The sequence below is a fragment of the Palaemon carinicauda genome, chromosome 5, assembly GCF_036898095.1.
Source record: "Palaemon carinicauda isolate YSFRI2023 chromosome 5, ASM3689809v2, whole genome shotgun sequence".
In the NCBI taxonomy this organism is placed as follows: Eukaryota; Metazoa; Arthropoda; class Malacostraca; order Decapoda; family Palaemonidae; genus Palaemon; species Palaemon carinicauda.
Genome location: NC_090729.1, coordinates 105,706,635 through 105,719,725, shown reverse-complemented (window position 1 = coordinate 105,719,725; position 13,091 = coordinate 105,706,635). Strand labels below are relative to the sequence as shown.

The window sequence follows — 13,091 nt, the reverse complement described above, 5'->3', positions numbered from 1 at the left end:
CAGTGCCCCCTGTGACATTTTCAAGTTCATATTGGGAGCTGGCCTTATTACTCAATTTTAAATGGTATAGGAAATTTTAAGTTTCATTGTTATGTTATTTATCAATTTCTGATTTTTTTATTTTAAGTTATGAATTCTTTATTAGTTATACTGTACTCCAATCGGCATCAATTATCATTGATGTTATGTTGCCAGAAAATTACCAATCATTCATTCAGTCATTTTATGAATAACTGCACATTAGTTGGAAGTTATGAAGATTTAATTTGTGCTGTCAAAGATGGCCCTTTGAAGGAATTATGGAGGGCACCCATAGGTAAAATTGAAATAATAAATTTGAGGCATGAATTTTCATACAAAGATTTACTCTCACCAGTGACCTATCTATTATGTCCTGCGCCCATGTAAAACAATCAAGAGTCTTGAGAAATTTCCTCAACCTTAATTCATGAACATTACTGTTATCAGTTACAACAAAATCATAATGGAAACTTACTCATAATGCTATATTGTCACAAAAGAAATAAAAATACAAAATTTCCTGATGATGATGTAGGATAATCTTAAAATTTTCTGTATAATGCCAGGTAGTTATTTATTTTTTATTACATTTTCAATTCTTATCAGAATTTTATTTTCATTGAAATAACATCATTTATGAGTCCATTTTGAACGGTTGCATTTTTACGATGATTTACAGTTACCGTTTGATCTTACCAAGAATATCTAAAATCAATTAATCACTTTAATTTTTTTCATTGACATTTTGAAAAAAATGGGTTTTCATCATACACTGAAATATAAGGCATGGCCATATAAACTAAATACTACAGTTAATGATTGGAAAATATAAAAAACTCAACATACTGAAATTCCTTTTTCCAAAGCAAAAGTATGGATTCAAATTAAAAAAAAAAGGTTGAAGTAAATTAAAACACACTTCTTAACCAATTCACAGAGTATACCATTGCAGTTCTATTTCTATAAAGAAAATGCAATACATATGAAAATGTGTAAATAAAAGTTTTTGAGATAAATGACAATCATTTAAGACCAGATTAAACTAATATTTATCTGTATTATCTGTTTTAATGTCCACCAGCCCACTTGCAATAACACCAGCATAAGCTAGTTTTCGATTGTCCTCAAAGAACAGTTCAATTTGAGGACAGCTTTCCATACCCTGAAATAACAAGAAGAAAAAATAATAATGCGAATATAAAATACTATTGCATCGAACTAGAGGGATTTTGGATTTTGCAATTATAATGATATCTATAAACAAAGAAAAAAAATAATTAATCATAAAACTAAATAATGCATTTTCAGTACAATGAAAATATTTCTCATTTGTATTCTTCCACAATTCAATCAGTCTGCACAAACACAAAAAAGGCTACAGTCAATAACCCGGGCATACTAGCTGGCAAACTCAGATATTTCTAGACAAGACTCCAAAATCCAGGAGCCAATAAGGGGATATTTTGCTCATTTCATCCTGTTTCATCGTTTTTTTTTTAACTACTTTTACGTCCAAAAAATTATGAATGGAAATGTGAGAAAAAACAAATTATCAATGTGGGCCTAACATTAATAACTATTTTTTTTTTCCAAAATTTGATGGACTTCTGACCCAAGGTCTGCATTTACATTCTATTACTATAAATTGAAATAATTTTATAAAAGCAGCATTGAAGGAGTAAGAATTTCTAGATAATTAAATGCATACAACTTAAACTTGAGATAAATATATAAGTTTCTAAAGATATTTTTTTTTTATCTAACACAAGAAAAATATAATGATAATTTCTATAAAAAGGTTTTCAGGTCTCAAAACTAATCATATGATACAATATTTATATTTGCATTTTACCTCATCAACGATAAATATAAATCAAATTTAGAAAAAACATAAGTTGATATTAAAGATATCTATACCTGAAAAAAATATCATTAACATTCTAAAAACAGTAATTTTTTAACACTGAAAGGGAGCAATTGCTGGCTATCCATGGTTGTATATGACATATCCAATAAGCAATTGGGTGGCTTATCCCCTAAAGAACTAGCTAGAGGGTAGAATGAAGATCTACTTGGTTAATTGAAGGGATGCAGGTTGTACTGTGTAGTCTTAGAAAAAGTACAACCATGTGATAAGCTGGAGAAGGGTCACAAGGAGAGAGAATCTTGAGGTAGGGAGCACAGCAACCACATTACCTCTCTGGTAGATGGACTGATTGAATAATTACCTTATAACATCTGGCATCAAAACTGCTGGGATCATTGGCACCCTTAATATAACATTCTGTAACAAAATGCAGCAGAAGTCTGGGTTCTACAATAAGTAAAATAAAAAACTCAACTATCATAACTTGCATTCTCGGCGAGAATCTTGGCAGGAATGTATCTGCAATCTCTACCTCGAGCATTAACAAGAAGTTAGTTCTCAAATCCATAAGACAAGTACGTGACCAACATATGCATAATTCTTAAGCTGATAAACGAACGCTCATCACAATATTGCTGATGCTTATCAACCATCAAAATACCAAGTGCCAGGTGTGTATGTCCTACACACATGCACGAAAAACCGCAAGTCAGTCTACCATCAATCGGGATCCTTTTCATTCTATTCTTATTATGCGAGTTCCACTGTTCATGACTATGATCACAAACTAAGTCTCTGATTCTAAGCCTAAATCATTACATAACAGATGACATCTCTTAATTTGTTAATCTGTCTTCCTCTTCATTTCTAAAACCATGAAATAGTTAAACTTTTTCATTCATTTCTTCTCTTTTCTCTAACTGGATTCATTGATTTGAAATTTCCTGGCATACTCTCTAACTGGATATCAATATCATCACATTATTCTTAGCTTTGATCATTAATTAAAAAAAAAAACAATACTTAGGATAGCCAAGTTTAGAGGCGATTTATTCAAATTTGGTAAATTTATCCTTATTATACTCAGGGCTACATGTTATGGTTATTAGATACATGGAGTGAAATACCACTTCAAAGTTTTAGGATGGCCTGAATAGGAATGTACTGTATGTTCTATGTAGATTAAATTTTATGTACATTATATCATGGGAGCTATGAGGAACAATGTTCATGTAAAGATACAAATATTGTAATGATTTGTAAATGAAAATTGTCATTGTAGCCTATTTTAGAACAAAACTTTCTGGATACTTCTCTTAACTTATTCTACGTCACCAGCCGCCAGATATGTGTATTGCGTGGTGTGGTCTAGTCCTGACATTTTTTAATCCATCAAGAAATTTCCAAAGAGAATGGATCCTGATATAAAGGAAAGGCAACGATTTAAGAGAGGAGATACTTGATTTGTTTTCTCTAAGTGAACATTGTTCTCATGGAAACATTTCTTAGACACCAGCTGTGATATTGCTAAATTTCTCCATTATTTCAACTCTGCTGATATATCAAATAACAAGGAAACCTTGGAAGATCAAATATTATCAGAAGCTGTGTTCTCTTTTATATTTGAAACTACGACCTGGAAAATCCTTCAAAATTCGGAGTCGAGTTTCGTTGTCATTTGTCTCTCAATTTATAGAGTCATAGAGTTAAGGCCCAAATCATACAATTTCTTTTTATCAAATGAATGAAATGGGTATTTTGCGGTCTTGTAAAATATTGTTAATATTTATATTTAATATTGAATATATTGTTAATGTTTGGTGGCTATTATTTTCTTTCGCTGTTACTGTTATGCTATTTTCTTTGCTATATCATTCCTTAAAGAAATAAGACATTCAAGTATATCTTACATAATCTATATTGTGTAATACCTGACAGTAACACTGTATATATAAGTTATTGGCTTGTCTAAGAACAGAATACTGTTATTTTCGTCCTTTTCAATAGTAAACTTTATGGATGGAATCAAAGTATTAATAATAGCAATAAAACCATAAAGGTTAAAATTTATTTTTAGAATACTCAGACCATCATCAATAGCAATACTAAACAATTTGGGTGTAGCAAATTGAAAGTATCAATCTAATGTAAAAAAATAATATAAATGTTGGATAAAATAGGGTACAAAGGGTTACCCATAGCTCTAACAAACCATTGTTCAAAGATATCTCTATTAAAGCTAAACTTACATTTTAATACACAAAAAATAAGTATAATAATACTGTTGGTTAACAACTTGTAAGATTCTAATATACCAGACAAGAAATACAATAAGTGTTTAACAGTCACCTTTTATAAATATTGAACTCGCATCAAATTTGATTAATCTGTGGTTTGACATTTTACTCATATTTTGCAATTTATAGTAAATATTAATTGAAGTTTTTACATGTGAAAGTGAAATGGAGCCTAAAATACTATTCGAGAATAGCTCTAGAAATGAAAATATTGTGATATAAAGTTTTTCACGTTCAGAATGAAATTTATTGTATATTGCCCAAACATCTTCAGGTATTTTTGTAATAACCAAACAGCACAAGATAGCTAAATCTAGGGGGTTTGTCAATAATGCTTAATCTGTTTATTGGCTTAATTCAGATTATACAATTGAGTGGTCTGATGCCGAGACAACAATCCATACTTATGACTTTACCCAAAGAAATATTGAATCTTTTTTAATTTCTTGTACCCAGTCCCGGGCGTAGCGGGGTGCTAAGAATCTCCCGGTTTATAAATACTAAAGAAAAATTGAAAATAGGTAATTGGAATGTTAGAAGCATGAATTAGATTGGAAAGTTACGGCAAGTGGAGAGTGAATTTATGAAATATAGTTTGGATATCTTGGCCCTAAGTGAAACACGTTGTAAGGGGATTGGTAGGGAAACTTTAGACCTAGGGAATATATATATATATACAGTATATATATATATATATATATATATATATATATATATATATATATATATATATATATATATATATCTACTCAGGAAGATCAGATGGAACTGGAAGAGAAGGGGTAGGAATGATGATGACACCAACAACAGAAAAGGCAATAACCAAGTGGAGAGCAGTAAATAATATATTGCTACTAGCTAAGTTCAAATCAAAGCAGTGCAATATGAGTATTATAGTTTGCTATGCCCCAACAAATTGTTCCCCTGAAGAAAGGAAAGATGAATTCTATGAAGAACTGCAGAGGATAATAGACAAGATCCCTGAGAGAGATATGAAAATTGTGATTGGCGACTTCAATGCTAAAGTTGGAAGAAATCATCAACGGATAGAGAAAGTAATGGGTGTCGAGGGTCTTGGCGAAGTTGCAAATGAAAATGGAGCACATTTCAAAAGTTTCTGTTCAACAAACTATCTTGTCATTGGAGGTACTCTGTTCCAATATATGAAACTCCACAAGTATACATGGACTTCACCATGTGGCAATTACAAAAATCAGATAGATCACATTGCCATTAATTAAGAGATAAGGACGACTCTGAGAAATGTTAAAAGCTATAGAGGTGCAGATATTGGCAGTGATCATCAGCTCCTCATTGCCACACTGAAATTAAAACTGAAAGCACCCAACAGAAAGATAGATAGAGTACCTAGGTTTGATACAACTAAGCTTCTAGAGGAAGAGCGCAGAGAAACATTTGCAATTGAATGTAGGAATCGATTTGCAGTTTTAGAGACTTTAAGAGACGGAGAACACACAATTAATGAAGAATGGTATGATATTAAGAGCATGTATCAATCAATTGGTAGTGAAGTCTTGGGACAAACAGTTACAAGGAGAAAGCCATGGATATCGAATGATACTTAGGATACTATAAAAAAGAGAAAGACAGAAATTGATTGTTGAAAGTTTTCGAGGAGGTAATGAAAATTACATGGTAGAGCGTGTTAAGTATTCCAGTATTGACAGCGAGGTCAAAAGAAAAGCCACGAATGACCGGAGAGAGTATTTAGACAGAAAAGCAGATGAGGCTGACAAAGCTATGAATTCAGGAAGTGGCTATGGTGTGAGAATTGCTCATAGAATTATTAATGAAATCTCGACTGGGGCAAAGAAGAAGAAGCATATACCCATCAAAAAGAGATGGCTCTGTTATCGCAACCGAAGATGAAGAAAGACAACGTTAGGTGGAACACTTTAGTGAGATTATGAATAGGACATATGAAGGGAATAATTTTTGATGTGCCCATGAATGAATTCAGTGTGTTTGAAGTCGGAGCTAGCCTAAAAAAACTAAAGAGATGGAAAGCCCGTGAATACGATGGAATAACTGCCAAGATGATACTGGCCGAAAATGAAGTGACTCCCAGACTACTTACAAGATTATTTTGTAGAATGTGGCATGAAGAGGCAAAACTTGATGAATGGGAGTTAGGACTGACGGTGAAAATAGCTATAAAGGGAGACCTGACTGATTGCAATAATTATAGAGGCATAACACTTTCCTCAGTTATAAAAATATATAGCATGCTTATTCTTAAGAGATTGAAGAGAAACATTGAGGAAAAGCCGAGAGATGAACAAGCAGGATTTAGAAAAGGTAGAAGTTGCACTGACCAAATTTTCATTTTGAGGCGTGCTGTACAGCAATGTGTAGAATATAGAAATCCATTTCTGATGGCATTTGTGGACTACGAAAAAGCCTTTGATGGTGTGCACCGGCCAATTTTGTGGAGAGTCCTGCATTATTATGGAATTCCTCTTAAATATGTAAATTTGATTAAGTCTGTTCATAAGCAAAGCAAGTGCAAATTTAATGTTAATGGAGTCTTATCAAGTAGGTTTCCAGTGAACAGAGAAGTACTCCAAGGGAATGTGTTGTCCCGTATGTTGTTCATCCTCCTCATGGACTTTGCAATGTGTAGAACAGTCAGAGATGGTGGAGAAGGATTGGACTGAATTGGAGATAAGAATTTAGCAGACCTAGAGTATGCTGATGATGCTGTCCTTCTTAGCAGAGCACCACAGGATTTGCAATGCTTGCTTACCAAAATGCATGAAATATCACACGAGGTGGGGCTGAAGATAAATAGAAGAAAGAGAGGATGAGAACGAAATATGCAATGGAAGATGAAATATCATTGGAAGTAGAATCATTTAAGTATTTAGGAACAATGATCTCCAATACAGGGTCTTTAGAATTAGAGTTTAGTGAAAGATTGAAAAAAGCAAATCAGACAATGGCTAGGTTAAGTAAAATTTGGAAATCAAATCGCCTAAAATTTCATATAAAAATCAGACTATATATCAGTTTAGTGAGATTGGGGTTACTCTATGGACATGAGTCATGGTATGACAATGAAACTATCTCCAATAGATTTAGTAGATTTGAGAATAAAGCCTTCAGAAGGATATTGGGAGTTAAATGGCAGGACAGGATCAGAAATGAAACTATAAGAGAGATTACTCGAGTACCATATGTGGATGAGATCATGATGAGGGGTGGATGGAGATGGTTTGGAGATGCTCTTCGCACTCCCCAAGTATTACGAACAGGATGGAACTGTCCAGGAAGATCTGAATGAAAAGGATGGTCAGAATTATCAAAAATCTCATACAACATGCATAGTGAACTAACTGAACAACGGTGCCAAAAATTTAATAGACTGTAAGTTTCATTCCAACAAATTAAGATGAGAGTCAGCAGCTGAAGACCAGACAGGAGAACAATACTAAAAACAAGGTAGAATGAAAGAATTAAAACACTTCTTCAGAGTAGACTGATCAACAAAAATCTTGAAAGACTTTCTCAATAAGCCAATAATTTGTGCCACTGAAGAAGACACAGACCTGATGTGTTTCTCAAAAGTAAATTTGCTGTCAAGAATCACACCTAAAATTTTAAAAGTCATACAAAGTTGAAGAAACACTATCAATACTGAGATCCAGATGTTGAGGAGCCACTGTCCTTGACCTACTTACAATCATCCTTTGAGTTTTGTTAGGATTCAACTTCATACCCCATAATTTTCACCATGCAATAATTTAACTAGATCTCTATTAAGGGATTCATGCAACAGGCTTGTTTTCTAGGCCAAACCATATGTCATGTGCATATAATATGAAAAGAACACTACCCTGTGGAACATCAGGTATCACATTCCTATGCTCACTATGGCGCCCTTCAACAACAACTCTTTGAGATCTATTACTTAAAAAATCAATAATAATGCTAAGAAACGATCCATCCACTCCCAACAGTTTGAGTTTGAAAACAAAGGCCTCATGATTAACATGGTCAAAAGCAGCACTAAATTGGCTGGTGCACACTATCAAAGGCTTTTTCATAGTCCACAAATACCATCATAACGGGATTTCTATATTCTACGCATTGCTGTACAACATGTCTCAAAATGAAAATTTGGTCAGTGCAACTTCTACCTTTTCTAAATCCTGCTTGTTCATCTCTCAGCTTTTCATCAATCTTTCTCTCCAGTCTCTTAAGAATAAGCATGCTATATAGTTTTATAACAACTGACGTAAGTGTTATGCCTCTGTAATTATTGCAATCAGTCAGGTCTCCCTTTATAGCTATTTTCACCATCACTCCTATCTCCCATTCATCAGGTTTTGCCTCTTCACGCCACATTCTACAAAATAATCTTGCAAGTAGTCTGGGAGTCACTTCCTTTTCGGCCAGTATCATGTCGGCAGTTATTTCACCGTATCCAGGGGCTTTCCATCTCTTTAGTTTTTTAGGCTAACTTCGACTTCAAACACACTGAATTCATTCATGGGAACATCAAGGTTTTCATCAGCTTCAGGTATATCAATCAAATTATTCCCTTCATATGTCCTATTCATAACCTCACTAAAGAGTTCCATCCAACGTTGTCTTTCTTCATCTTCCTGACCACAATCAAGGGATTTCTGTACAGTACTGGCGATAGTAAGAAGGGCATCACATGCTCTAAGGCCTTTACGAAAACCAAATTGCAAACTAGGGAATAGATGATTACCTTCAGCAAATCTATTTAGACGTTTTGCCAGAAGACGTTCAAAATCTTTAGATAAAATGGGAATTATGGAAATTAGGCGGTAATCAGTTGGATTTGAGATAGCACAAACACATTTACATAGAGGAATAACATTACCAATTCCCAACAAGTGCTAAAGCTCCTCTTCTTGCTAACTTGCAAAAAATAAAAGACAACTTTGGAGCTAAGAAATCTGCAGTCTTAATAAGAAACAAAGGAAAAATACCATTTGGGTCTACACCTCCATAAACATCAAGGTCCATCAACAGAGCTTTAATTTCACAAGATCGAAAAGCTAAACTAGTTAGTTTACCCTCAGGAAAACAAGAATGAGGTAGTTCAAGATTTTCATTACTAAGTTTACTGTCAAAAACATTAGCCAAAAGGGTTGCCCTTTCCTTTGGACAGTGAGTGACTGGGCCATCTAATTCAAGTAAAGGAGTAACTGTTGCATCTACACCAAAGAGTGCAGATTTGAGGGTAGACCACCATTTATGTTCCCGAGTTGTACCAAAAAGGGTTTCTTATATGGTTAAATTGTATTCCTTTTCAATTGAAGCATAAACTGTCTGAGCAAAAGCTCTAAGCTGAGTATAGTTATTCCAGGTCAAATCTGATCTGTTACCCTTCCAGAGATGATAGGCCTCCTGCTTCTCCAAATAAGCACATCTACAATCATCATTGAACCATGGTTTGTCCTTCACTCCGTACCTTAACACACGAAAAGGGATACACCTATCAATTATGTTGACTAGATTCTCATTCAAAGGGACAACAGGATCAACACTACTAAATAATTGTGACCAATTCAAGCACAAAAGATCATACAATATCCGATATATACACACGTATATATATATATATATATATATATATATATATATATATATATATATATATATATATATACACACACTACCACTAGCAAATTATGTAAATTCCTGGGGTTCCAAAATCTAGTATGACACACGTATTAAGAACGAACAAAAACATGAGAAACTGATAAGGGATGATTCACACGTGTATACCCACACGTAAATTGACCTTGACCTAATTGGTTCCTGGCAGTAATATGTTGACAATTGCTTGGGTATTCACACTGCTTCGTTTCATTTCCGCAATACATGTGTAAAAATAAGACTGTGTATGTATGTGTGTGTATATATATATATATATATATATATATATATATATATATATATATATATATATATATGTATATATATACATATATAGATACATTATACATATATATATATATATATATATATATATATATATATATATATTTATATATGTATATTATATATATATATATATATATATATATATATATATATATATATATATATATATATATATATCTTACGACTACCTAATTACGTAAATTCCCATGCTCCCAAATTCACCTGCTTTATATTACATAATCTGTTACACAAGAGAATGTCACCGAGCTCTGAAAATAATACACAACTCCCAGACCATAATATATATGAACACTGAATATCTAAAGGTCTCGTTATGTTACACTCAAAACAAAACTGGGTGATTACTTTTATGGGAACTATTCTTAAATAAAACTCTTACTTCGATTATAAGCCAGGGGATATGAGCAAGCTATTGAGTTATTATTGGTGATCAAAATAATACACACTTCACATACATATACAGTGATGCCTCAGCATACGAAAGTAATCCGTTCAGGATACGGTTTCGTATGCTGATTTTTTCGCATACTGAGTCGAGTTTTACATGTAAATAGCCTAATTCGTTCCAAGCCTTACGAAAACACACCTTTTCTTTCCTAAACACGCTAAACTGTAGTAATAAACATGCAATGCAGCCATTTCTATCATTCAATAATTAACCCAACCGTTAAAAACAGCCTAATCCATTCCTGAAACCACCACGAGATTATTCAATAATGTAGTTATAGCCTAGTTATCCCCTCCAAGCCTAAGAAAACGGTCTGTTTTCTTTACTACTGTATAAAAGTTACGGTACTGTATGTGAAGCATTTGGATCAGTACAGTACAGTACACAGTAAAGAATGTTTAATAACGATAACACGTGGCGTATTCAACACTACGTAAAACAAGCGAAAGCACACGGAGTCAATGTTAACGCAGTCGGAACGAAAAGAGAGAGAGAGAGGTGAACGCCCATGCATGAGCAAGGTGGGATAGTTGCCGACCAATAGGAAAGCAGGATCTTATGGCGGCAGCTAGCATCTGAGTAGGGAGATAACAAATGGGTGAGCGGGAGGCTGTAAGCAAGTTTACCCAAGTTCAAAGTCTGGCGGCGCGCAAATTTTAAAATTACTCTTGGCGACGAGTTGGGATCTCATAAGCTTTTCGTATCCTGAAATTTTTTCGTATACTGGGGCATAAAAATCTTCGTATCGCTTTTCGTACCCTGAATTTTTCGTAAGCAGAAACTTTCGTATCCAGAGGTATCACTGTGTGTGTGTGTATGTGTATATATATATATATATATATATATATATATATATATATATATATATATATATATATATATATATATATATATATATATTCTATAAAATAACAATTAAAAAATAAAAAAATTAAATCACTCACAATTTAAATCTGAACTAGACCTTAGACTAAGACAAAATAACACTTCAAAATTTTTACAATCACTTGTTTCACTAGAAATTAATTAATGAAAATCATCAATTTTGACAAAGAAAAAAGTTGACACTTTAACACTATAGGAAATAAATCAGATTTACACTTAAATATACATATCTGCTACTCTTACGACCTTTGAGCTCACACAAGGTTACCGTAAGGTTAAGCAAAAATAAATACACTTCACTTTTTAACCAAATCTGACATGGACGGTCACAAAAAAATTTACCATATAAAATGTACTTACATTAACACACTTCACTTTTTAACACAATAATATCACCAACGTTTGAACAACACTATACACGGTACACCTTGGAGAAATAACTATTAACGTTTGAGAGGAAACACCATGCCCGTTGTAGAGGAAATACGTAGTGGCTGGATAGATGACTGGTGGAAACACAGATTTTGTGGAATGTCAGGCTGATCTCTAGGTACTATGCATTGCTAGAAAGCATGGGATGTAGCTCCTTACTGGTAAGAAAACCAACTGCTGTTTTCCTACCGCAAACTGTCTGTTCTTACTTTTCCTATCGAACCTTTTCTTCATTTTTCCTTAGCTCGTTTTCAGGTTTTCGAGGAAAACTTTTATTTTGCCAATCCTCTTTCTCAAATTGTTGACATATTCTCCATCCGTTTCCTCTCGATCTTTCCATTTTTCTGTCAATATTTTAATCGGTACTCTTACTTCTCATCCAAACACCATTTCATTCGAGCTACATCCCATGCTTTCTTGATAAGCATTGCATGCCTCAAATAACCTTAAGGGTAGGCTGGTGTCTCATTCATTTCCTGTTTCGTTGCAATACTTTGTTAACATACTATTTAGGGTTTGATGAAACAGCTCTAATGCACCTTGGGTCTCTGGGTGATAGGCAGTAGACGGTTGTTGTCTCGCATCCAATAGTTTCATCAAGTCCTGAAACAATTTTGACGTGAAATTTGTTCATCGGTCACTCTGAACGATTTCCGGCATACCAAACTTCGTAAAAAAAGTCTAGTAACTTCTCGGTGATTACTTTGGCACTGATGTTCCTGAAGGGTATGGCTTCTGGGTATCTTATCACTGGACACATTAAAGTTAACATATACTCATGGCCTTTCTTCGTTCTCGGTAAGGGTCCTACAATGTCGATCATTACCTTGCTGAAGGGTTCTCTTCGTACTTCAATCGGTTGTAAAGGAGCCTTATTGATGTACTCGTTAAGTTTTCCAGCCATCTGACAAATGACATACATAGCAAAACTGGCTCACATCCTTATGCATGCCAGGCCAGAAAAAGCGTCTCATAATCTTCTCCATCGTCTTATTCCCATTCCCATGTGTCCCCTCTCCTGTGCTATGGCAATCACCTGTCTTCTCAGCGGTGTGGGAATCAATATCTGACGGTATATGCCCCATTCGGCATTCCAGGGCATAGCAGCGGGTCCTATGCTTCCTCATAGGCAATCCATCCTTGAGGTAATAACATGTGGGAGACTGCTGCACCTCCA

At 34.0% G+C, this 13,091-nt stretch overlaps 1 protein-coding gene across 1 annotated transcript in view; it reads right to left on the bottom strand.

The window, feature by feature from the left end:
• Positions 1–587: 587 nt before the first annotated feature.
• Positions 588–13,091, bottom strand: part of LOC137641382 (RING finger protein 17-like) — a 1,982,860-nt gene continuing 1,970,356 nt past the window's right edge. Inside the window, exon 36 of the mRNA XM_068373901.1 lies at positions 588–1,183. Coding sequence (XP_068230002.1) covers positions 1,064–1,183 — 120 coding nt within the window. The 3' untranslated portion in view covers positions 588–1,063. The remainder of the gene's footprint in view (positions 1,184–13,091) is intronic.